At 41.3% G+C, this 27,175-nt stretch overlaps 1 protein-coding gene across 5 annotated transcripts in view; it reads left to right on the top strand.

Moving 5' to 3' along the window:
* Positions 1-27,175, top strand: part of APP (amyloid beta precursor protein) — a 126,166-nt gene that overhangs the window by 9,971 nt on the left and 89,020 nt on the right. For all 5 annotated transcript variants that reach the window (XM_056858469.1, XM_056858468.1, XM_056858467.1 and 2 more), the window contains exons 2-3: positions 16,409-16,538; positions 23,285-23,397. In XM_056858469.1, the coding sequence (XP_056714447.1) occupies positions 16,409-16,538; positions 23,285-23,397 (243 nt within the window). The remainder of the gene's footprint in view (positions 1-16,408; positions 16,539-23,284; positions 23,398-27,175) is intronic.

Genomic DNA, 27,175 nt, shown 5'->3' with positions numbered 1-27,175 from the left:
GGAACAGTTTGTAAGTTACAAAACGGATGTTAAAACATACATTGCAAAGGCCATTTTCTCTAATTACAATGTGCACTTAAACTTATTTTATCACTTACAATCTATGTATGTTTTTGAGATCCTCAGGCTTTTATGACCCAGGAGCTACAGCAACTTGACGCTGTCATCTATGTTGCTTGCCAGAATATTCACCATGTGCTGGCATGAGGAGGTCAGGATCGCAAAAATATGGTTAAAATCTGCCCCCCTTTTGATTCTGTAAAGTCTGGCCTGATGAAGAGTTCTGGAGAACTCGAAAGCTTGCATATTGCTATATGTTATTGGGTGGTTCTAATAAAAGCTATTACGTAGATTGCCTTTCTGGTTTTTGTTTTGGACCAGCACAACTGTAAACAACTTACATACGTTAAAGCCTTTATTTCTGGTGAAGCACAGAACTGGAAGAATTGAAGATCAATCTGGAATCATGGAGAGGAGCTGTGAATGAATGATCCCCATACAAACATTACTATAAACCTTTCTTGGGTGCTAAAATAGATACTTTAAATGAACATGGAAGCAGCTAAGCTATATGGCCACTGAAATAAAATGGGTTATAATCGAACACAGTATTAACAGCATTTAAAGCTTTTTCTAATGGCAATTTAAAAAATAGAAGTAAACATTTATTTGATCACCTGCTCTTTGCAGCTAGAAGTTAATACTGTCTTGTATAGGACTGTGTGTCTTGTATAGGATTAGGTGATCAAACTTACAGCTTGAAAACCTTCTATCCATGACTTGCAGCCCATTCCTGAGGGGGAGGGCTGAGCTGGTGGCTGGAGGCAATGCCACCATGCCGCCTCCGAAGGAGGATTCAGCCCCTCCCACCAAAGCCAGAAAGCTGCCCTTACTTTCCAGCCCCATGGATCCTCTCCATAGCGTTCCATAGGGCTATGCCACCTAAAAAGGTGACATAATTGAAAGTAAGGGCAGAGGGGCATTCCTGGCCTGAAGGGGGTTAGGAAACTGCCTAAAGGCAGCTCCGCCCCCAGAATGCCCCGGAACACCCCCTGGGATGCCGGCGCACAGTTGTGTGCCGGCAGGATGCCGTTGGAAGGCTGAGCCAGTATCCCAGGGCCGGGAGGCCAGCATGAGTGCCCCAACGCTAGTGTCCGTGCCGGTGTACCGTGCCAGGGCAAATGGCACGGGTGTTGCCGCAAGTGGCACGGTTGCCAGCGCAGGCCCTTACTTGCCTCCTAAGACCTTTTGGCCTCATAGCTCAGGAACGGGCTGTTGGAATACTGTATTTATATCATTGTTCTGATCATAAGCAATAAACCTTTTATTGCTGTGGGATTTAGAGATTTAATAACATAGTTTTTAACTAGAGGTGGCGAAATACAATGTTTCTGAAGCATGAAATATGTTGGTGAACATATATTCATTGGAGATTTTAATTTTCTTTTGGAACTTTACGCAAGTGATTTCAAAATTAATGGTGTCACAAAATGGCAAGTGTATAAACATAAAAAAATTATTTTATTATTTATTTTACTTTTTGTATAATTTACCTATGCATGGTTTTTAAAAACTTTTGTTGGATAGTTAATATGTTTGACCAATTTCATATACCAAGCAGTTCTCACTATAAAAGTACCAGATTTCCTCTGCGGCTCACAGTACCTTTTATCACCTTTGGCTTAAACACCAGTAACCATTGTTTCATGAAAAGGTGATCTGGCCATTGTGGTCCAGGCTCTGACTACATCCAGGATAGATTACTTTAATGCACGTTAATGCACCCTTCGAAAAGGGTCTGAAAACTTCCACTTGTCCGAAGTGCAGCAGCCAGGCTATTGTCAGGGTTGGGACACAGGAATCTTTTTAGTGCTGAAAGAACTACACTGGATGCTCTTTTGTTTCTAGGCACAATTCAGAGTTCTAGTTCTTACCTTTAAAGCCCTAAATAGCTTGGGGCCAGGGTGCTTAAAGGACCTCCTCCTTCCATATTATCCAGCCCACCAGATAAGATCTGCCTCACAAGCCTTGCTCTGTGTCCCCCCTTCAGGGGTAAAGCAGGTGGCAAACAGAGACAGGGCTTTTTCAGTATTGGCACCTACATTCCTTTCTTTTAAAGTCCAGGCCAAAAGTTTCTGTTTACCCAGGCTTTTAATTAAGAGTTTGATCTTTTAACACTATTTTAATCTGGAAACTGTCAGTGCTCTATTTTTATGGTTTTGTAATGACTACAGGAGAATTACACAACTTTAAGGTTGACAATGCGGAAATTGAAATTGTTCAAGACTTTCTATTCCTTGGCTCCACCATCAACCAAAAGGGAGACTACAGCCAAGAAATCAGAAGGAGATTGAGACTGGGAAGGGCAGCCATGAAGGAGCTAGAAAATCTTTTGAAGTGTAAGGATGTGTCACTGGCCACCAAGACTAGATTAATTCATGCTATCGTATTCCCTATTGCTATGTATGGGTGTGAAAGCTGGACAGTGAAGAAAGCTGATAGGAAGAAAATAGATTCCCTTGAAATGTGGTGCTGGAGGAGAGTGTTACGGATTCCGTGGACTGCCAAAAAAACAAATCAGTGGGTTATAGATCAGATTGAGCCTGAACTGACCCTAGAAGCTAAAATGACTAAACTGAGGCTATCGTATTTTGGTCACGTCATGAGACGACAAGAGTCACTGGAAAAGTCAGTCATGCTAGGAAAAGTTGAGGGCAGCAGGAAAAGAGGAAGACCCAACAAGAGATGGATTGACTCAATAAAGGAAGCCACAGCCTTCAATTTGCAAGATCTGAGCAAGGCTGTCAAAGACAGGACATTTTGGAGGACTTTCATTCATAGGGTCGCCATGAGTCGGAAGCGACTTGACGGCACTTAACACACACATGTTTTTGTGCTGGGCTAGGTTTTTAATGCTGGATTTTAATCCAAAACTTTTTAAGGTTTGGTTTTATTATTTTTATTTTGTAAGATGCCTCAGGCAGGTTCCTGCAGAGGAGGCATAAATGTTTTTTAAATACTAGCTGCTCCTACTCTACCTGGTTCCCCCGTACTGGCTGGGCCTTATTCTGAGACATCTTTCACAGTCTGCTGCAGGCTAAAATTGAATTAATATCGGGGCTCCCCTTTAAGGGATTGGAATATGTTGATAATAAACATCTTAATGCAGTAAATGTGTTCCAAGGTCCTTCAGGAGCGTTTACAGTTGAAATTGAGTAAAAATGTTAAGCTGCCATAAACCATGAACATTTGAATATTAATATACTGTGAACTCCAGGGTGTTAAGCTAAGCATTAATGAACATGATACAATCATATAATTGCTTTAGGGATTCTAGACTCTTTAGGACTCTTTATGAGTTAAGATAGAAGCATAACAATGTGATCTTGGGAGAGAGTTTGGTGACAGCAGCTCATAGTTTGGGTAATAAGGTCAAAATGCTGGCCTATTTCTGTGGATGGTGACCAGCTGTACAGCTAGATTAAGGCCTCTGCAAAGCCCAGTCAAGGACTTTTGCTCATTCGAACCTGAGAATGTATGCATGATTTCACATCTCCTGTGCTCTGTCATAGTCAAATGAGTGCAAGGGTGAGAGATTGGGACCAGAGTGGGATGGTATCCTGGAGCAGTTTCACAGAGGCAACGCCGGTCGATACAGAAGTTAAAACAGAGGCAGTTGCAAGTCGGACTTACAAGGTTGAGGGGAAAAAAAATAAAAGCCCAAGTCAGAAGCAGCGGATGTTGCTAAGAGATTTGCAGCCTGAGCAGTGCAATCTATATTGGAGGGAACTGGCAGAGGAGCCAGGGAAAGCTGAGATCAGACAGGCTCCTTGGCTGGCAACTAAAGAGAAGGAAGTGGTGACTGACAAGCAGACTGGAAAGTGCAGTGCTGAAGCTTAAGCTGCATAAGATGGACAATTGCTCAGGCCCAGTCTTTTTCTTAGAAGTATTGTAGCCAGGACAGATGAAAGGGAACTGATGGGCTGTGTTGGGTTGAGATGTAACCTTACTGGAATATGGGAGAGCAATAGTTCCCTATTTTGCAGTTATGAGTGACTCATCACAAGGGGCATGCTGACCAGGAGACAGCTTCTCCTACAGTGTTTATCATGCTTTGGACAGCACTTTGGGGGGGGGGGGTTAATCTGTTGCGGCAAAAATAAACCCACAGACTGGACCCTATAGCTAACAACATAACATCTTTGTCTTCATGTATCATCATGTGGTACTAGCATGGCAGCCTCCCTCCAAATGGCAGGGGATTCACATAGTGGCTCATGTCCAAGTGATGTCCCGCATACTGCCATCCCAGGCTACTCCCAGCAGGCGGGCTGGGAGTTGGTGGTCCTCCCAGGCTACTCTCCAGCAGATGGGCTGAGAGTAGGAGGTATATCATCGGTCTGCAAATGGGCCAGCCGATGCTCTGGACCCTGCCCCTATGCTACGCCAATGCCCTTATGCTGTAACCAATAAAAGTTGTGGCCATTTTCATCCCAATACTTTGTCTGTGTTCTTATTTGCATCCTAGGGTTTGGGGTGAGTTGGGATTCTTTGTAGCCGGCTCCAGCTGCTCCCCAATTAAGCGCTGGGTCAGCAACAGAAAGCATGACTAGGCTGAAGGTAGGCAGGGCTATATATTTTTAACATGATGTTTTCACCTTAGCTGATAAGGTACCCAGCAGCTTCATGGAAGTGAAAAGTGAGGGCTGCCTCCCTAATGCCCTGTTTGAGTACAGGTGGATATAAATGTGGCTTCTGTAGTCACACTGCATTACAAATGAAACATGTGCCTGTCTAAACTGTAATTGTAAACTGTGAAAATACCTTGGCAGAACAGCTGAGGTACTGAGTTCTTAAAATACAAGAAAATCTTAGAGCAGTGGAGATCACTGTTTCAGTTAAAATGTGTTTGTATCAGGAGACTGTTGTCTAACTACATGCGATGAACAGCAATGCCATGAGTTAAAACCAGGAATGCCCCTCAATACTGGTAGGAAGAGTGGGTGGGATCCTGTTAAAAGATGGAAAAGGATGTCCAGTTAAGGAGTGAAGAACTTCCCTTCCATCAGCATATTCTCTTCCTAAGCACTTTTTTGACAGCTGGGCTCAGTACTGGTATAACAGCCTAACTGGCAGTACATTGTGGAATAGGGTAAGGGTGGTAGCTATTTGCGCGGGGGTGGTGGGGCCCTCTGAGGTAGTGGCCCGCTGGACTGAAAAATGTCCAGTCCCCCATTCTGGCCCTTCCCTACTTCCCACTATCAGGTTAAAAGGGGGGCATAAGCTGTGATTTAAAGTGTTGGTAGTATGTAAGCTATGTGCTCCCTAAAGGTCTCTTATTTGGGAACTTTCTAGACCAAGGCTGTCATTATTTATGAAGTAAATAGAAATCACCGATTCATAGGTATTTGACTACATAGACAAGACAAAGGTTTATTTAGCAGAAACTTAAATATTTAATAGGGCGAACATTTTGCATGGATGGCTTCAATATATAATTTGAAACTGGCTATCAGCTTCACCCCTGTGGGTTACAGACTTTTCCCCTATAAGAGTAACTACTTTATAGCTGAACCTCAAGTAAAGAAAATAAACCCTGAAGGGCAACTTAATTCCCCTTTCTCCAGACAGGCTACCTCAGCTTACAAAGTTCTCTGGAACCTGTTTCCATAACAGGATCATCTTAGGGTTGCCAACCTCCAGGTACTAGCTGGAGATCTCCTGCTATTACAACTGATCTCCAGCCGATAGAGATCAGTTCCCCTGGAGAAAATGGCCGCTTTGCCAATTGGATTCTATGGCATTGAAGTCCCTCCCCAAACCCTGCCCCCCTCAAGCTCCACACAAAAAAACTTCCACCGGTGGCAAAGAGGGACTGGCAACCCTAGAACCTCTCCAGGTTCTTCTAACACAGTTGTTAAAAGTTGTTCTTTTAACACAGAGTTCCTGTCCACATAACCAGTTAAATGCCAAATAAAAACCTGGCTAAACGGAGACTCTTTCATAACTTTCAATATGATCCAGATACAAAGCTTGTCTGAGAAAAACTTTTCCCCCTCCCACCCAGAGGGGTTCATGGGCTCGTATTGGCAGACAGCCACTTGGATTTGCTTGAGGCCAAAATCACAAGCATTGGTTCAGAGCCCTGGAAGAGAGGCAGGACTTTGGGGGACCATTGGAACAGTAAGCTATGGTTTTTAATCCCTCCCTCACATACTTTGTTGTATGTAATATTGGGCACCCCTTCCCTGCTTCTGCGTGATTGGGGTGGATCCAGATTTAAGCATACAGATCTATCACCATCACATGTAGTGTTAGATTTGTAATATACACTTGGTACTTTTCTTCCATGCGTAATCTGATCAATATGATGTATTCACAATGGCAGAAGTACATAGTCATTTTTTCTCAACTGTTTATCACCCTCTGTTTTGCAGATTACACCATTTGCAGTATAAAATGAACTCCAAGTACAGTTTTGGTTGGTTTTGAATTTATTAATGGAAATTGAATTATTTGGGTCATAATTTCAAAGTTTGAGCATTACTATATTTCTCGTTTGTGTGTGTTTTTATGTTAGACCCTGAAATGGGAAATCACAGCTGTTTCTGTTTCCTAGGATCAGCTTTAAACTGAATTGAATTGCCTTTGGCTAGTTCTGTAATAAAATTAGGAATGCATAAATTAATTAGATTATTAAAAAATGAGATCCTGGGCCTCTTGGTTTGTGACAGCTCACACAAGGCCTGGAGGAAAACTTTGGCATAAAGTAGGTCATTGTTTAAAGTGGTGAAAGTTGGAACAGCTGCTGAATGGGATGATCAGAGTGACTGTTTACTTTTTAAAGAAGTTCCACAGAATTGGTTTTCACTTTGCAGTTGGAACGCATGAGTTGTACTTGTATATTTTTATATCAACTGATAATGCTTTAAGGCAGGGGTGGGGAACCTTTTTTCTGCCAAGGGCCATTTGGATATTTCTAACATCATTCACGGGCCATACAAAATTATCAACTTAAAAATTAGCTTGCTATATTTGGTCAAACATGTAGCTAAGAGGCAAGACAGGAGACGGCTCCGAGTGTCTGCCATGTAGAGCAACTCGCTTTTGAGTTCTACCGTCCCCAGCTGGGCCCAAGAGATTCAGGCAGGGCAGCAAACACAAGACGGAGTGAACGGCAAGCCGCACAGGACTTGTAGGCGAAGGAGACCCTAACCCAATGGCTGCCCAACATCTCTACCTGGTTTTCCCAAAACCTGGATGGGCTTTTTTCCCTCTGTGTTAAACTGCTGCCACCACCTGGCCTTTGTAGGAATTGTCCACTGAGAGGGCCAGGGCTCCCAGCTTCCTCGCCCTGTTCTGAGGCCTTGCCTCTGTGTTTCCCGTTATCCAGCATCAGGTTACCGTGGGGACAGCTTACTGCCTTGTGTTCCCCTGAGGGAGATCCAGTGTAATGGTTAAGAGTATTGGACTAGTAACTGGGAGACCCAGGTTAGAATCCCCACTCATGCCTTGGGAGCTCACTGGGTGACCTTGGGCCAGTCACACTCCTTCAGTCTGACCTACCTGATAGGATTGTTGTGAGGATAAAATGGAGAAGAGGAGAATGATGAAAGCTGCTTTGGGTCCCCATGGAGGAAAAAGGCAGGATATAAGAGAATAAATATTCCATTTATTTGCTAGCTCCTTTGACCAACGGTCTTGAGCTTAACCATAACAATAATACATAATACATAAAATAAAACAACACCAAATAATCAATTTACAATACCCAACATATACTTAAAGTTAAAACACAGTAGAATTGTAGTTACTAAACAGCATCACTAATACCATAACAATCAATGTATTCCCCCTGAACCAGCCTCATTGAACTGAGATCATTCAAATAATTGAATTTAATCTAACATTCAACTTGCAGCCTACGTGCTTAAGAGAATAAATAAAAGAATGAATTGTCTCTTCAGTAAGTTGGTTCTACAAATGAAACTATTTGACACCCTGTTTTTTTCTTTTAGATAGATTTTGTAAACTGTGGGTCTATGTCTTATCAGTAGGGCAGCAAAAAAGGTGGAGAGTTCTGCGCATTGAGGGGAAAATATTAGTTGGTGAATGAAAACAATACCTCTTTCCCACTCAAATGAGGACAGAATGTGTTCAGTGCCTTCCACAATGCCCAGAATTTGGAAAGTTATTGAATGTCAGTTACTGGAAGGCAATAGAGATGTGGGAAATGGTTTGTTGAAGCTCTTGAATTTAAAGCATCCGAAGATGATTTCACTACAGGACTTTCCAATACTTTTATTCCTACCATGATTGCTCTTGGACTTCCAACTTTTGGTCCTATTTATATAGTTTAGAGCTTTCATCCAGCTTAAAGAGATGTCTGTCTCCAAAGCACATACCTTATGTGAAGGAAAGTTCTACTGTTAGATCCAAAAGTTCTGTTCCTCTATCTCCTTGTTTATAGTCTTTGAAGGCCAAAGAGTAACTAAAACTAACTTATTTGGCGATTGGTCGTTAGATATAGTATATACATATATATTAATCAGAAAAAGTATGATCTTTTTAAGAAGCCTAATTTATTAATTGTTGCTGACATGGGTTTTTATGTTTAAATGTTTGAGGTCAAATTACATGTTATGTGGGAGATCTGCAGTAGGATGTCCCTACATATTTTTAAAGCTACTGCAGGGATAATTGAACAGGGGCCATGGCACTGAGACATGCTTATTTTACCTTTCCACCACAGTAGAAAATTTTCATTTAACTCCAGGAGAAGGGGGGAAAAGATACACTAAGTTCCCAAAAGATGACCATCCTTTCCCATCAGTGGACAGTTTTTAAATAAATAAAATGGGTTTAGACTTCTGGTAATTATTGCAATCCTACTTTGAGACTTTTCTACCCATTTCAGTTTTAAAATAATGATTCTTTTAAGCGGCTGTGAAGTTAGACTGACACAAAGTTATATGACTTTCTTACTAGCTTTATGCTTACCCCTAACTGTGACTGAATACCCGTGAAGCAGTGGGTCCTCAGTGCTTCCCTAAGTACACAATGTGAACCTTATTTTCCTGCAAAACTTGATCATGATAATCTGATGTCACTGAGGTTGAAATGCTTTGTGGGAACTCTGGTTTCCCTAGATCTGTGTGGCAAATATTTAATTAATCTGAGAAACACAAAACCGTGTTTCTGCTTTACACTTGTACAAAGACATTTCTGTGTCCTGTTGAAAGAAATTAATAATCTAGTCATTGAAATAAAATAGAACAGAAGACTTCTTTATACTCTGTGACCTCTTGTAATTATGCAATGCTTGTTCAAAACAGGCTCATTCTGCTTGTCGACTGAGCAAAAGTTATATTATTCAGCGGTATCTAGAGGCCATTTTTGCGCTGAAACTAGTTCATGAATTTCCTTTTAGGTAATGTGTGGAGTGATATGTAAACGAATTGTTGAGCTTTGATTGAAGAAGTCATTCAAAAGACATAAGAAGATGTGAGTTGAATTGGGGGGAGACAGGAGAAAATGCAACACCCAAGATTTTTATCAAAATGTCTAGCTGTTGGTGATAGATTTACTTTGCAATTTAATAAATCAAATGTATGGGCATTAACAAGTCCTCGTCCTAATTGGACAGGGGGAAGAATCTTTAAGTGTAGAGTGTACTGTTATGAGTGGGCTGTGATGGGATGTTGGCTGGTGAGATTTTTCTTGTGAAATCAGGAACTTTCCCCACCTGCCGATTGGCAGACTTCATACATTTATTTTTGATATATTGGATAGACTACATTTTTAATTAGAGGAATTTTTCATATAAATCCCCCCAATTATATTGATGCACTTTTCCAATTTAATAAATTTATTGAGGGCCTTAGCACAATTTACTTATTTGAATATTTATACCTTGCTTTTCCTCTTGGCTCGGGTAGATTTAGTGTAGATTTTAACATAATTGCTTTGCATCAGAGAAAGGTTGTTGACAAAATTTGACATTGAAGCCAAGTTCATATTTGATGGTGCATCAATTAAAGAAGACAGAAGGATTACATCTCTTCAATTTGTGGGTCATACCATGATTTGTTGAGGCTTCAGAGAAGAAAACTAAATAGGTAAAAAAAAAAACTAGCCCACGAGGAAAAGATGCTGTATTCTCCCTCTGAGGCGAAGGGCGTCTTGGAAACCGATGGGTGATTCCGTTCCCGGTTCTTAGGTAGGCAGGAAGTAGAAAGCTTTTCACCCCACTTCCTGTTTCCTGCCTGGAATCACCCTTTGTCTCCACTTTTTTTCCTGCCTTGCTTAGGGTTAGGAAGCTCCTTGGTTGCTCCATCTGCAATCCAACCAAACCATGTGCAAGAAAGCTTTACCAAGCCTCCAGCTCTGGCAAACCAACTAGAAGAAGCAGATCTTCAATGGCAACGCCGTTCGACGACGGAGCTGACGGTTCCCTCCGGCTGGAGGACCAGACTCCTCTCCACTGTTGTGGCTCCTGCGCACACGGTCGAGCTGAAGAGCTCCAGAAGGGCCAGCCAGGCCCCTGTGGAGTCAGTGGAGCCCGCAAAAAAGACCAGCTGGCTCCCCGCAGCGGTGGCGGAGTCCAGCGACGACGGGACAACTAGCCGGGTCCCCACAGAGGCAGTGGAGGCCTGAGGTGGCAAATCGGCTGGCAGGGGCCCGAGGTTGCGGTGACCACCAGACCTGCGGAAACGGTAGAGCCCTGAAGCGCGGGGGCGACTGGCCGGAACCCCGCGCACCTGCAGCAGCCGCGAAATATGGATGCCTCGGTTCTTCAGGCCACACTCCTGATGGCGCAGAGGGAACAGCGCCCTCATAGCGCCTAAGGGCAGCCCCCGCGGAAGCGGCGGAGCCAGCCCCTAACACGCTGGCAAGAAGAGACCAGCTGGAGCGGCCTGGTGGCTCCCGAGGGCAGCCCCCGCAGAAGCTAACCAGTTACACTCTCAGTTTGATGCCATGGTTAGACTACATGACTGGGAGATTTAGGTAGTTTAAAATTTATGTTATTCAGTGAAGCTTACTTGTTATTCTCTCCTAGCATAAACATACCTCACATGAATAAAATGCAAAAAGAATGCATCATGTAACAGAGGAAAGGTGTATGTGCATGAAATTGTACTGAATACGTAAGACCAGGTTTCAGCGTGAGTGATTGATATGCTTAATCTTATTATGATGAGGCCTCTGTTGATGGTCATGCTGGAAAGAAGGAGTAGGGAGTAGTAAGGCTCTTTGGGGGTGGGAATGAGTTGATGGGCAGAGCCCGTGATACTGTCCCTGAAGCTTTTTAGTAATGTAGAATATGACTTCTATTTAGTTTTCAACCAGGGCTTCAAAAAACTATCAGTGTGTCAGCTTTATATACTAAAGTTGTATAAATCAGGTGAAAATGATCAGCATTGGGGTAGCTATGACTCCACGTTGTTGTGGGTTTCCTGAATCAAAATACCAAGCACCCTTTAAAAAAATCCGTCCAGTGAAATGCCTTCTGAGTGGAATAGGTCATTGGCAAACTTTTAAATACCTTGTAATTCTGAGGAGAAAGTTTCCTTTGCAATATATACATAATAAATCTGGAGTCAGTGATGTGAAATCACAAACTGAAATATTGGTGAATGCAGAGTGATTGTTGGATTTCAAAGAGGATGAAGTAGTGACTTTGACTTTTAATCTATTCACAGTTAAGCATGATGGACCATTTTTAGAACAAGGCAGGATTTGTATACTTTTAAGTTGCACGCAGAGAAGAGTTTGAGCTCATGGGTACCTAAAAATTGGTTGATACATATATGTGGACTCCTGTTTTATGGCTCTATTACAGCTATAGATGAACATATTTCAGGATAAGCATGTGTATAAACAAGACATTGTATGGAAATGTTCACAGTGATTCTTTTGGCATTGGAAAAAGTACAGCTCTGGAAATTTCTACCGGTTGTCCTAAGGTGCTACTTTAAAGCTCGGTTTAAGAAAGCTTCCTCATGAAGTCATGTTTCTGCTCACATCTTGGGTAGACAAAATAAGCAGTCAGTGTGGTGTAGTGGTTAAGAGTGATGAACTCTAATCTGGAGAATTGGGGTTGATTCCCTGCTCCTCCACATGAGCAGCGGACTCTAATCTGGAGAACTAGATAAGATTCCCCACGTGCAGCCTGCTTGGTGATCTTGGGCTAGTCACAGTTCTCTCATAACTCTCTCAGCCCCACCTACCTCACAAGGTGCCTGTTGTGGTGGTGGTGGTGAGGTGATTGTAAGCCACTTTGAGACTCCTTTCGGTAGAGAGTCTAGTCTAAAGCATGAGAGCTAGCGTGGTGTAGTGGTTAAGGTGTTGGACTAGGATCTGGGAAACCCAGGTTCGAATCCCCACTCTGCCATGGAACCTTGCTGGGTGACCTTGGACCAGTCATACACTCTTAAGCCTCGACCCTGACAAGTATTTTGATGGGAGACCTCCAAGGAATACCAGGGTCCTGACGAAGAGGAAGGCAATAGCAAACCACATCTGAACATCTCTTTTCTTGAAAACCCTACGGGGTTGCCATAAATCAGCTATGACTTGACAGCAAAAAAATAATCTAAGGCAAAGACTAGTTATGAGGAATGGATGATAGCTGAACTCATTTAGCACAGACAGAAAGGGGGAAACTGAGTTTTCCAAGATTCTGGAAACATCTCCAGAACAATACCAGCCAAACTCAGGCCTTGTAGGCTTTCAGCATTTCATTATGTGTTACTTGCCTATATCATTGTTTTTGATGGTTCCAGCAATGTACTGAACATTTAAAACTAATTTGTCAGTTTGCTACTAGAGCCTAAAACACACAGCCACATTGTCTTAGAATGATGTATTTTTAAGGATCTTGGAAAATTGTAGGGGGAATGCCATATACATACTTTTCCGAGTCCTGCAGTGCATCTGAAGTTAACTTTTACAGTTATGTGCAAACAAATGAGGTACTTTTGTGCTACCATTGCAAACAGCACTAGTCTACTTATTCCCAAGTTGACTTCAAAATTTAAGTATCTTATTGCATTGTTTGCATTTCAACTTCAGTGACAGTTAAAAGTTTTGTTTCTTTTTTTTTTGATTCTATGCAAAACAGGAAAGTTATGGCTATCCAACATTAAAGATTCTTTTTTAAGAAAGTGCATGCTACCCAATAGTTTCTCTCCAGGAAAAAGGGCAATTTCTACTACAGGTTGAGTATCCCTTATCAGGACTGCTTGGGATCAGAAGTGGTCCGGATTTTGGATCTTTACGTATATTTGAATATTTTTGAATTTTTGCATATACATAATGACTTTCTTGGGGTTGGGACCCCAATTCATTTATGTTTTATGTATGCTTTATACACATAGCCTGAATGTAATTTTAAACAATATTTTAAATAGTTTTGTGTACATTGAACCATCAGAAAGCAAAGGTGTAACTGTCTCACCAGAATACCTGATCAACTGTTAAACAAGAGCAACATCAAATTAACAATGGCAGGCTTTCAGTTTCCACCTATGATGCAGTGTACTCTGTATTTTATTATTATTTTTAGACAAGAGGAAACACTAGATGCAGGCAGCACGCATCTGCCTGCATGCCAGCTCAAAGGGTCCAGTTTTCAGATCAATCCGTATATATGGGATGTCCAGATAAGAGATACTCTACCTGTTGTAAATTTCCTGTTTTTCTTATGGTGGGATGCTTTATATTACGTGAGCATTAAGTTACTGCTTGAAACCTCAGAACTATCGCTGGTCAAGTATGAACGAGAATAGCAGTAGGGTTGAGTCCAGAAACAGCAGTGCACTACCACTGGTTTATTCATGGGACACATCTATTTCAAGAATCCAGTAACCAGTAAGGTTAAGTAGGGATCCTTGCAATTTGTAACCATCTATGCTGCAAGCAGTGCATTTATTGGAGCTTCTTCCTGCCACCAAAACAATGTAAGAGCTTCTTACTACCTTCATCTCCATATTTCTGGCAAGGCTTCTCTGTTACTCTTGTAGGTCATGCTACTCATTATAGAGTGAAGGACTAGAATTAGCACAGGGAAGTTAAACAAGTCAAGGAGTGCTTACTTGATACTGAAAATAGAGAAAGCAAGTGTATGTAAAATGCCTGTGGAGACTGACCTGTTTGTCTAATGTAGAGAGTGGAAAGGTATTGCTGACACTTGATGGCATATATAGTGTTGGAAGATGAGCTTGTAAATGAACTTGAGATGGTATGGCTGGTGTTGTTAGGTCTGGTGAGTATGTTGACAGAGTTGGCATCTTGGTTTATTGCAGGCCTTGGTCCCAGAGCCTGTGTTCATTTTAGGAAGTGCATTATTTTGGGTGAGAAGTTGTTTACAGCTAGGAGACTGTGGGCAAGAAAAGGTTTACCTCTCAATGACTGTCAGAGAAGAGTATCACTGTCCAGCGTAGGTTGTGTGTGCGTGTAAAGTGCCTTCAAGTTGCAGCCGACTTATGGCGACCCCTTTTGGGAGTTTTCATGGCAAGAGACTAACAGAGGTGGTTTGCCAGTGCCTTCCTCTGCACAGCAACCCTGGTATTCCTTGGTGGTCTCCCATCCAAATACTAACCAGGGCCGACCCTGCTTAGCTTCTGATATCAGGCTAGCCTGGGCCATCCAGGTCAGGGCCCAGCGTAGGTTGCAGGTCATTAATAATGCATTGGACCCATCTGAGCTGAGAGCTGTATGTGATCACCAGTGCTGTTCTGTTGTTTCGTTTGGGCTTATCTTGTAGCAGGTTATCCCTTGGTATCATTCTGACTTTGTTGAGCTGTTTCCTTACTACATCAGGTGGGTATTGTAATTCCAGAAATGCCTGTTGTAGATCTTGCTGGTGAGATATATCCATCAAGTGTCATCAGTGCCATCCCCTCTCCACATCGGACAAATAGGTCAGTCCCTATGCAAAAGAATAAATGGCCATAAAACTGACATCAAAAATCACAACACTTAAAAAACCAGTGGGAGAATGTTTTAATCTTACCTGACATTTTGTTGCTGACCTAAGAGTGGCAGTCCTCAAGCAGAGAATCTACGAGGGGATATTACAATGTGAGATTGCCAAACTTGAGTTCATTCAAAACAAGCCCCTCCCCCATCGGTCTGAATTGGGACATAGGATTCTTATCTACGGATACTAATATTCTGCCCCTAAGCATTTTTCCCCTGCTCTAATCCAGGGCTTCTTAAAAGTTTCCCACTCGTGACCCCCTTTCACCTGAGAATTTTTTACGTGGCCCTGGGTATATAAAATAGATATACAAATCAAACAGTTACTGATAAATCATAAAGAAATTTATTTTAAAACAATTCATTTACTGTTGCCAATTTTTTTGCGCCCCCCCCCCCATTCAGTTATGCGACCCCATATGGGGTTGTGACCCACAGTTCAAGAAGCTTTGCTCTAATCAAGTGGATCACATTTTGCATCGTACTATTGCATCCTGACTCCCTTCTTTTTAATACCTCTCCCATTTTCTGACTAGGATATAAGGACTCAAGGACCTCCATTTCTACTTGTATCTGAAAAAGAGAGCTTTGACTCTTGAAAGCTTATACTCTGAAAATCTTGTTGGTCTCTAAGGTGCTGCTGGACTCTTGAATCTAACTCTTCTACTGAAGATTAACACAGTTACCCTCTGAAAGAATATAATAATAAAACCGCACCTCCCCAACCTGACTGCATGTGTACCATGACTGCTTTTATACTGTTTATCAATTGATTACTTTCTGTAGTGATAAGCATGTGGTAATCTATTTCTGACTATTACATTACTGCATTCCATTACGGCAGTATTATTATGTATTATGTAAAAATCTGGTTTTTGATACTATTCCTTCATGATTCTGTTTCTTGCATACCTTAAAAATACATGTTTGTCAGACCCTTCAGAGTGCTCCTTATCTTTGAACTGGTTAAAATAAACCTGGGGAGAAGGTAAAATACAATTGCCGCTGTTCAAAAAAAATTTTTTTTTAATTTGAAGGAGTTGGGAGATATATGAATCAGGATGATTAACTAAAATGCTGTTATGAAGGGGTGAAAAATGGAGTAACTGTTTTTGATTAAAAGTTGCTTGTGTTTGTATGTGTGGACAATGAGTCTGCAGTCAAAAAGAAACAGCTGCTATGGAATATGCTTAAAAAGTCTTTGTTGTGAACTACCAAAATGGCTCCTTGGTATTTGAGAAGCCCCATCTCCCCACCCCCACATTCTCTATAAAATTTCACAGGCCTCTGTGTATAAAAACACAAGCAGATAAATACTGGTAGATGGAAATGGGCTGTAATGCTAGTAAGCAAGAAGTTCACATACAGGGTTCAATAAATATATTTAATTTTATTTCCTTGTGTTCTTTGTACTTTTGAATATTAGGTGTACCCTGAACTGCAAATTACAAATGTTGTAGAAGCAAACCAACCTGTAACGATTCAGAACTGGTGCAAGCGAGGACGGAAGCAATGCAAAAGTCATCCTCACATTGTAGTTCCTTACAGGTGCTTAGGTAAGAGAAAATCTATACATGCATTTCAAGATTGTCACTTTATTGCGCAGCATGTGCTTGGTTTTCCCCCCGCTCTTCACATAAAAAACTTGTTCACCAAGCCAGGCAGATACTGTTTGTGAAATAGACTTTTTTATTCCCTGTATTCAGTACTGCATCAGTACATTTTGACTGGATAGTAGTAATTCACAGGGAAAATAGCTATAAATAACATAATTTCTCAGACAAGTGCTATTTTAGTTCTGAAGCAAACAGAAAAGAATTAAAACATAACACGTGCAAAATATATGGAATTCTTTTTTCACTTCCATGTTTAATGTGTCTGCTCCTTATGCAGCTAATTCAAACATTTGGGGGATGATTTCACTGCGTTTTAATTGTGTAAGATTTTGAAATGAAAGACTTTCAGTGTGCATGTGCTCTAGTACATGGTGCTTAAGGAAGTACTTGTATCAGTGTGATGCAAGGGATAAAGTACTAGATGTTTGGAAATAGGGACATCTTGGCTCTGTAAAGAGCCTTGAACATATTAAAATCTCTTTGCCTAGTTTATGACATCATTTTAAGTGCTGCAGAAATCACTAGCAAGTTCTCTGTAACTTTGTTTTTCATTGGAGAAATCATGATATGGGATAGAGTGAATGCAAGTTAGTGCTTGGAGGGTTCAGTCTTCTTGTAGGTGGTTAGTTGTAGCAGTGATAGAATTACAGTGGGGCCAGGACCACCAATTCCTTTACCATCACTTTGTGACGGACCCAGTCCATATTTCAAATGTCTAGTTAGGAAGTTGCAAAAACCATCATACATCCATACACAGCCTCAAGCATTTCCCTTAATAAGAACTAAATGTTGGCCAAGATGTTAGGATTATTTGCCAATTACCGTTTCCAGAATTGGCATGTCATTATTAATTTCTGCAGAGAAACAAAACCACATAGTGAGCTTTTATCTGGTTCCATGGAACTGCAAATCCTTCCAATATGGGCTTTAGCACCCCATTTACTTATGCCCTGGGTCTGCTTTTTATCTTCTTTGCCGGTGCTCTGAGAGAATCATTATGATTGGACAGACAGTTCTAGTGATCCCATTGCCCAGAAGATCTGCTTCCCCTCTCCCTTTTGTTGCCCAGAAAACCTGTAAAATGGGGAAAAAATAGGCCTGGGATCCTTAAAAAGGCAATAGGGTTGCATTGAACAAAATGATTCACAAAATTACTTGGATGAATTATTGATGACTGTGGTCTATGCTACTATGTGTAGCTTGGTGTAAGTAGGATCCTACTATGTAATTTTTCATCATTTTAAGGTGTCATATTAACATTTAGATTTTACTTCAGTTCTGTTTGTAGATTTCTGGTTGGTTCTACAACTCTAATGCTGTTCCATTGTTTATTGAATGTCCCATCCTGTTTATTGTATTGAGTCACTCTGTGTGATCCCCCTTAAGTCCAAGTGAGCAAGGCAGACTATAAAATACATAAATAAATAAAATGCTGGCCTCGGATATACTGGTATCCTGAGAATTCCGAATATGAATTTGGAGATCCGAATATATCTGAAAAATACTGATAAGGTATTTATCGGAAATATCCAAACATACATCCTTTGTTCTGACCTTCAAAAGTCAGCATTTATCATACACAAACAAAACCATTAACAATGATTTTCCAGAATCTATTCATAGACTTGCCTAAGTTACAATATGGGAAAGTATAAGAAATAGTCAATTTCACTTTTATTATAACCAAAGCTTTCTCATATAGCAGTTTAGCAGTTCCTGTAGTTAAAAATATTAGAGAAGAAAAAGACTGTGGATGGCTCAGGCTAGCCTGATCTCAGAAGCGAAGTAGGGTCGGCCCTGATTAGTATTTGGATGGGAGACCGCCAAGGAAGACCAAGGTCATGATGAAGAGGCAGGCAGTAGCAAGTCACCTCTGAATGTTTCTTACCTAGAAAACCCAAGGTTGCCATAAGTGAGCTGCTACTTGACAGCACTTTCCACCACCACGAACAGTATGTAGAACTTTGTTTTTGTGGGGAAAGTTTCATTAGTATGCTGTGACAAGGTCATTTCAAGAAGCATGTGGCAGAAAGGAGGCCTGAATTTCTGCACAAATACAGCTTATAACAATGGAGAAGAATAGAACACAGAACTGTAGGATGTGAAGTTTCTAATTGCTTTGAGGAATTTCGAGTGCTTAAAGGATGCCATTTGTTCCTAATACCCTCTTGGTTTTTTTCTGGTCAGCAACAGCTGGGGCGTCTTAGGTTTAGCAATCTGTGAGTTCAGTTTCTACCTGCCTCCCCCCACCTATTTCTGTATGAACTGCTCAATTCTACAGCTGCTGCTAAATCCTTCAAAACTGTTTATTTGGTACATATTTATGATTCGTAGCACAGATTAGGTGCTTAGTAAGGTGAAAATTCACACCAGCTAGAGCTGAGTTGTAGAATTTTAGACTTGTTTTTGTAGGGCATCCAAAACAAACTGAGATGCCTTTTTGTATAGCTCATTGACTTAGATTTTAATGTCATTCCTGTTGGAAACACTAAAAGGAAAAAAAATCCTGCAGAAATCCTGTCTGGGTTACGTTAGTAGGATTAACGAAATTACAAAAAAGTACACCTAGTCCCCTCTCCTGCTATGCACAATCATCGCCAGGTTTCACAATGCCTGAGAAGGACACAAATGGAGGAGAGCCACCATGAGTTCCTTGGAGAAAGGGCTGAATAAAAATGTATAGATTGATAAATAGCTGTGCAATCATGCTCATTTTACAATGGCTAGAAAGCCTTTAAATTGATACTAGTCTTTCTGGCTTGTTATGCATACCCTTTCCGTTCATTCGCATTGGTGTGATAGCAGTGGATCTTGTTGGGGTGAGAGGGTGAAAGGAAGCTTACTGGTTATGGAAATGCGCACTGCATTCAAGAACATGTGTCTTGTTTTATATCCATGCCTCTCTCTATATAATAGATTTGTAATAATTTCCACCCAGAGCGAAGACCAGTATTCAAAACGAAACAATGCATTAAAACATCCCAAACTCTGTCACATTTAGAGGTTAAAAGCCTGATAAAAAGCCTAACTGTCTAAATGAGCTAAACTGCCAGAGGGAGAAAAGTAACCACACACACTATCTGCTAAGAAATGTAATATGCAATCATGAACCTTGCTTCTCTTGAAAATAAAAGCTTAAGATTCTACACTATCAACTGTAATTTTATGCCATCCTTTCTGAAACACTAGTAGGCTGATGTTATGTACTGTTCTGCCTGAATGGGTGCCTATGCTTAAGATGCTAATGGTAACGGAATAAAAGATTGCCGGGGGGGGGGGGGGAATGTTACTCCAAGTTGAATGAGAAAATAGAAAATGGCATGGTGCTATGCGAGAATTTCAGATGGACATCTGCAAAAGTAACAAAGCATGCTTAAGTAGTTTTGTGCCTGAACAAATGCATTCTGAATCAGGTAAAACCTGAATGACATTTGCCGCCTGTCTGAAAAGAAAGCAAAGATGTTTTCATTATAAAAAGCAGTCAGACAGAAAAATAGCAACTTTTGCAGAAATTTTGTTTTATTTCTAAAAATTCAGTCTTTTTTAGATTTAATGAAAAACAAAGATCAGCCCATAAAATAGCTGTCTTTTAAGCTGTTAGTCTTATATTGATGAATTAAAAGGGTTTTTTCTTTCATTAATGGCAGGAAACAACTCGAGCATGTTAGAATTGAAACAGCATTTAATTGTAGGGTAGGGTTTTCAAGGCAAGAGACTAACAGAGGCCTCAGCAGGGCTCACTGGTGGTGATGGGAGGGAGAAGCCCTTGCTACTACCTACCCAGCTGGCAAAGAGGGAGTCAGGCAAAGGGGGGACAGAAGTCCTTGCTGCCCTTCCCATTGAGCCAGAAAGACTGCCTGCTGAACCGGCAACCAGGGAGTTGGGCAGGGAGGTTCAGGAGTCCTTGCCATCATCCCCACCAAGCCAGGAACAAAGGAGTTAGGTGGAGGGGGCAGATCACCTCATTGCCCCCCCCACCCCCCGCCGAGCCAGCAACCAAGGAATCAGGTAGAGTGGTACGGCAGTCTTTGCCAAGCTATCAATGAGGGAGCTGGACGGTGGCAGCAGCAAGGGGGTGTGTGAGCTACAGCACGCCCGGCCATGGAGGGTGGGAGCTGGGTTTGATGGTGTTGGGGATGGCTGGGAGCTGCACCAGCCCAGCACTGAGGGCACTGGGGAGGAGAGATTCTTCCATGCGAGTATCGTGGGTCCCCACTTATATATTTCACTTATTTGGGCAAATAGATACTGTTTTGATTGTGAATCAGTCAGTGCTTTGTGCAAGTTACACCTTATTTGAATTATCTCTTAAAGTGAGGGTGGTTGGAGTACAATGCTTTTATGTGTACTGCTTTCTAAATGGGAAACCTGTGTTGTTTTCTGGGAAATGGAGACGCACACATATACTGGTAGAAGAGTCTGATCAGAAGTGAAACAACAGCAGTTCAATTAAGTAAGTTTAAGATTAGAAAAATTATCTCTTTCTGTGAAACTCTTGTGAGAAACGTCAGCTGGAATTCAGCCTAGAATTAGGAGTGGAACCCTGCAACTTCCCTCTGTTTGCACTGGGTTTTAGATTACAAAAAAGCTTTCCCGTGAAACTAGTTAGTTTGAAGTGGTCCTCTTTCCAAGTACGAAAATACCAGTGGAACAATACAACAACTTGCAATTAAATTTCAGGAATGTCTATAAAGGTATAACAGTGGTGGTGGTAGTGGCAGCAGCAAGATCGAAAATTGCTATACAGGAAGTCAGATTACAGTAGGTATACAAATACAATCTCTTTTTTGGTTTATTTAATCTAGAATAACTGCTTCCTTGGGGGTTTGCAGACAGAAACACTACACAGTTCACTCAGATGTTACTTTATGTAGGTAGTAAAAGGAGAAGCACTTGAGCCTATGCTATACTCTTAATCACTAGTGCATTTCTTGGATCTGTGGCTTCAGTTCAAGACAGAAACCCTGTGCTGATATACAACAAGCTATACACAGAAAGAACAGAACGCAGGCTCAAAAGCTTCAAAAAACTTTGACACACAATACACAAAGGATACAAGTACGCAACAGAAATAGTATACAAGCTCTATATTAACAATACAAACTCCATAAATCTTATAAGGCAATGTTATCCACGGTAATACAATGAAGTCAGGACGGCATACTCATCTGTAAACAAAGTCTGATGGAGTCAGTGTGAAACAAGGTTGGGGCAGGCTCCAGCTGGAGCTGTGAGCACGCGCCATGAGTCCCAATGCCGCTGGATGCGTCTGCAAAGCAACTGCCAGAAGGGAAGCCAACTCCCAGTGGGAAGAGAACAGGATACCCAATCAAGCTGTGGGCATGCACAATGAATCCTGGCGCTGCAGAAGGAGTCAAAGAGCTGCCCAAAGGAATGCCAAACTCCCGGAGGGAGGAGACGAGGCACCAGGTCCGGCTCTCCAATTCCCACGGAGGGAAAAGAATTGTAGTGCAAGGTTGCCATGCTCCCGTCAGCGGGAGAAAACTCCCTATGATAGCATCTCACAAATTCCCGAGGAGAACAGAAGCTAATGTGAGCAAGGAACACGCAGTCTAGATTTCCAAGCACGTTTCGTTGAGGCTTCGTCAGCCTTCTAGAATCCTTTACAATGCCTAAACCAGGTTCATACCTTATACTGCAGTCACCAAATGAAGGCTTGTCAGCACTGATTGGGCGTCCTGTTTCTCTCCCCGCCGGGAGTTGGCTTCCCTTCTGGCAGTTGCTTTGCAGACGCATCCAGCGGCATCGGGGCTCACAGCTCATGCTCACAGCGGCGGCTGGAGCCTGTCCCAACCTTGTTTCACACTGACTTCATTGGACTTTGTTTACAGATGTGTATGCCATCCTGACTTCATTGTATTACTGTGGATAACATTGTCTTATAAGATTTATGGAGTTTGTATTGTTAATATAGAGCTTGTATAATATTTCTGTTGCGTGCTTGTATGTGTATTGTGTGTCAAAAGTTTTTTGAAGCTTTTGAGCCTGCGTGCTGTTCTTTCAGTTCAAAATAGGCTGAGCAGAAGTCTTCAGGAGGAATGGTTTCTGCTTATAAAATAAGTGGTGTTATGGAACCTTTAATTTAAAAATGTTTGCAATTATTTGTTGTAGCATACAGTTGAGTGAGTTGATGTGCCTGTGATCCCACATCACTATTTTCCATCGGTGTAAATTAGTGGAAGAGCATGAGGTTGACATAGGAAGAGGACAGTAGAAAAGAAATGGCTTGCCAGAAATGCATTGTCAAAAGCTAAACGGTTGCAATCTCTTCTTATATTATTAGCTCCATTCACAGAAACATTAGATCCAGCACCCTGAAAATAACATGTATTTCTTTAAAAATCAAGTTTCCTATCCTTTGGGGCTGCAAATATAGTCTTGAAAGTGCATAGCAGAATTTTTCTTTACAGTCAAAACTTGAATTAATGTTGTCTTTTTGTTGTTTAGAGTACAAAACATATGCAACCAAGTAATATGTACAACCAAGTGCTAGATATCATTGGGGAAATGATACAAAAATTGTTCTTGCTATTAATTGTGCTATGATTTGTACCACAAAGAATCTTTTCCTGATATTGGTTAGTAAGATGTATGCCAAAACATTGCTGTGCCAAAAAAAGTGCCCAAGAATATGTAAAAATGAAGATGTCACCTTATTCTTTCAGTTGGAGAGTTTGTGAGTGATGCTCTGCTTGTGCCAGATAAGTGCAAGTTCCTTCACCAAGAGAGGATGGATATATGTGAAACCCATCTGCATTGGCACACAGTTGCTAAGGAGGTACGTTAAAATCAATATTTTGAAAACTAGGCTTTGCAGTGACACCATTTTCCTTATGATTTCATATGTGGAACACTTGATGAACAATACTGGGAAAGTGGTTCTTTTATAACTATGTTTTTGTTAATTGGATTGTACATCTGCAAGCTTGTTGTGTCTTTTCCAAATCTCTCGTGCCTCCATTTAGGAATTTAAATAAAATAGCAGCTCTGTATATAATCCAATGGTTTCTTTCTGCTCAGTGAGGATTTTTCTGTTGGTAGAAGGAGCCTTTCTCCAAGAGAAATGTCACCACATAATGGAAGGTAACCCATTGGATCTAACCCATTAGTAATAAAGAATAGATCTAATCCAATGACCAGGTTCTGAGAGCAAGTATTTCAGAGGTGCACTACTGGAACAGCACTTCACACTGCAGCCTGTTTCACTTCTTCAGAACATTGGTCCTAGGGGTCAGGGATCCCCATCATGATGTAGCATAATGATGTAGCATAATCAGCAACAATCACTTCTAGAAGCAGTCTGCATCACTGATTTAAATGTACTTAGTGGTGGTGGTGGTGGGGGGGATAAAGGATAGTTGTGTTGGACTCCCCAGGGCAGAATAGGGACAGAGGATTCTTATCTCACTACAGATGCTAATTTTCTGCCCACAAGCTTTCCCCCTCTGTTCTAATCAAACTGATTACAATATGCATCTTACCTTTTCATTCTTTACAAGTATTCTTTATAACACCTCTCCACCTTCTAACTAGGATGCAGTCTTTCTCTGAGTCTTTCTGAGATCTCCATTCGTACTCGTATCTAAAGAAGGGAGCTTTGGCTCTCGAAAGCTTATACCCTGAAAATCCTGTTAGTCGCTAAGGTGCAACTGGACTCAAATGTAAATATTTGCTACTGTTCAGTCCGTTTTAGGGTCCAACAAAGTAGACTATAGTCTAGTGATTTTTAAAGGGGTTGGTACATGCATATCAAATTTGTAGAACTTTTGAAGGCACATGGGGGAGCCATTTGAAATTTTAGGCAGCTATTTTCCCCCACAGTCAGTGACTTCCTTCTGACAGCTGCTGAAGGAGAGCTATTCTGTGCTGCTCATCTGCACTGAGGCTGAAGCTCCATATCTTAGATGTCTCTCCCAGGAGCTTAAAAAGTGGCAAACAGAAACTGAACAGTAAGGAATTAGCTGATGGCCATCAGGGACTGTAGTCTCATTGAATGTATGTCTGCAATATGTATATGATATGGATATATCAGAAATCTACTTATATAAATAAAGTTGCTTTATCTGGAATCCTGTTCTCATGTCCTTGTTTTTTTAACTCTTGGTGGGATTCACTGATGATATGTTTGTATATGTATGTATGTTACGGTAGTACTGGAATAAAGGTTAAATCTAGGAAAGCTCATGCTGTTAAAAGACATCATTATTTAGGTGCTATAAAAGGAAGTCTTTTAATTCAAAAAATCTAAATTAGAAAATTTTGAATTAGAAACTAATAGAAGAATTCAAAGTTCATCCAAATGGTTTAAACGTGTTCACAGACTGTGTCTCAGCACCTATAGAAGTGCTTATCTATTTTTTTAGCCAATGTCAAGAATATTTTTTTTGTACCTTATTTATTTCTTGCATGGAGTTGAGCTGAGAGGTGCTGAGCCCTACCACCACCACCACCACCACCCATGCCATATAGCAGCTAGGGTTCTCCCCCCACATACGCACACACATAGAATGAATGTCATTGGTGAGAATTTTTAAATGATTTCCCCATATTTGAATGTATTTCCTTTTCTTTTAAAATCTATTCACTTTTTAAGAATAGAGGCACAGTTTATGCTACTTTTCTCATTGTGTCAGTGAGAAACTCTGCAACAAAAATCTTACAGGATTTTAAGCACATTTGGCCACTCATCTCCCCTTTTAAATATCACATGTATTTATTTTTTTATTTCTTTGAACATGCCTAAAGGCATCTTTGCAAAATATCTTTCAAGTTCTCTTGAGTTAGAGCATGAGATTACATCTGTAATGCTCGAACTGCTACTCAAAAAACAAATAATTCCGAGTATGCTCTGTCCCATCTCACTGATACCTCATCCTTTTAAACTGGAGGTTCCTCTTGGATGCTGTCTGTGCATATTGGTATTGTGCTGTGTATTTCTCCAGATGTCTGGTCAAAGAGTCTATCAGTTGAGTTAAATCTAATAAGAAAAAATAAGAATTGCAAGGCTGGGTTAGAATAACAGTAACCCACTGAGTCTGAGCATTTTTTCCCAGCAGCTGCTGGCCAGATGTTAACATGGACGTTTACAAGCAGGTCAAAGTGAAGATATCATCCTCTTTTCTTGGGCCTGTCATCTAGCAGCCACAAAAATGCTTTCTACGAGCAGAGTTTGTGCAAATCTGGCTTACCAAATTTAATGATGGCTGTCAGCCATCTTTGACATGAGCAGTCCTTTTTCGTGCCCAGTTGCATTGTATGACAGTGAGTTCCGTAAATCCATTATACGCTGAGTTCCATAAATCAATTATACGCTGTAAAAAGCATGCACACTTTTTCCATCTTCATGTGACCCTGAGACACCTAGTAATACCTCCCCCCTCTCTCTTGAGAGAAGACCACTACTACTTCCTTTTAGTCACCACATCACTTATAATCTTCTGTTTTGTAGCCATGACAAATTCTTTGTGATTCTTTTTTGTCTGTTTTCTGGTATTATTTTTTCCTTTGTTTATCCAATAGTCATGAATTGCAATAAACACAGTCCTGTGTACTTCTTGAAAAAAGCTTCTGCATGCTTCCAGAGCTGGAGAGGAGTGATTATGTTAGCGAGTTGCCATTTTGAGCCCACCAACAATGTCTAATTACAAACCCAACAATGGAAATATTACTGTTGAGAAATAGCAAAGCAAAAATAATAGTTTAATTTTGTATGACCTTTCTAGACTGTTCTATACCCCAAGTACTTTTAAATTCACAGGAGCAAAAATAAAATACATATTTATTCTCACAGATTAACTTGCTGTATATTAAGGGATGTTAAAAAGGTGAAGCCACTGAGCCTTTCCATGTAGTATTTTAATCACCTATAGCAGTGGTCGGCAAACTCATTAGTCAACAGAGCCAAATATCAACAGTACAACTGTTGAGATTTCTTTTGAGAGCCAAATTTCTTAAACTTAAACTATATATAGGTAGGTACACTGTTTATTAACTTAATAAACTTAATAATACACACGCTGACTTGGATAATTCATCCCCCCCTTTCCTCAACCATTCATGCACGGGAGGTTTTGCCTTGCATTTGCCGCTCTCTAGGTGTACATTTTCCCCATCTGCATTCTCAAAACTCTGCAGGGCTGCTTATTGTTGAGTTTTGAGAATCTGGATGGGGAAAATGTGCATCTGAGTGGCAAATCCAAGGCAAAACCTCGCATTCATAAATGGCCAATAACCCCCCATGCAGAGTTTTGAGAATCTGGATGGGGAAAATGTGCATCTGAGTGGCAAATCCAAGTCAAAACCTCCCATTCATAAATGGCCAATAACCCCCTTTCCCGGGTCACCCTCCCGACTGGGCTCCCCGGGCCGTCAGGACCAACCCCGATCCCAGCGCCAACCCCCAGGGGAAGAGGGAAGAGCCCTCGAGCGACCACTCACCAGGAGAGCAGTCGGAGAGGCGGCAAACGGCAGCCGGCTAGAGCCTCCTCCCAGCGTCCGGGGGGGTGGGCCAGAAGCCCCCACAACCACCGACAGGCCCGCTTGTCAGCTGGCAAGCG

The sequence above is a fragment of the Euleptes europaea genome, chromosome 12 (assembly GCF_029931775.1).
Source record: "Euleptes europaea isolate rEulEur1 chromosome 12, rEulEur1.hap1, whole genome shotgun sequence".
Taxonomy (NCBI): domain Eukaryota; kingdom Metazoa; phylum Chordata; class Lepidosauria; order Squamata; family Sphaerodactylidae; genus Euleptes; species Euleptes europaea.
The sequence above is the reverse complement of the archived record's forward strand: the minus strand, read 5'-3'. Positions and strand labels throughout refer to the sequence as shown.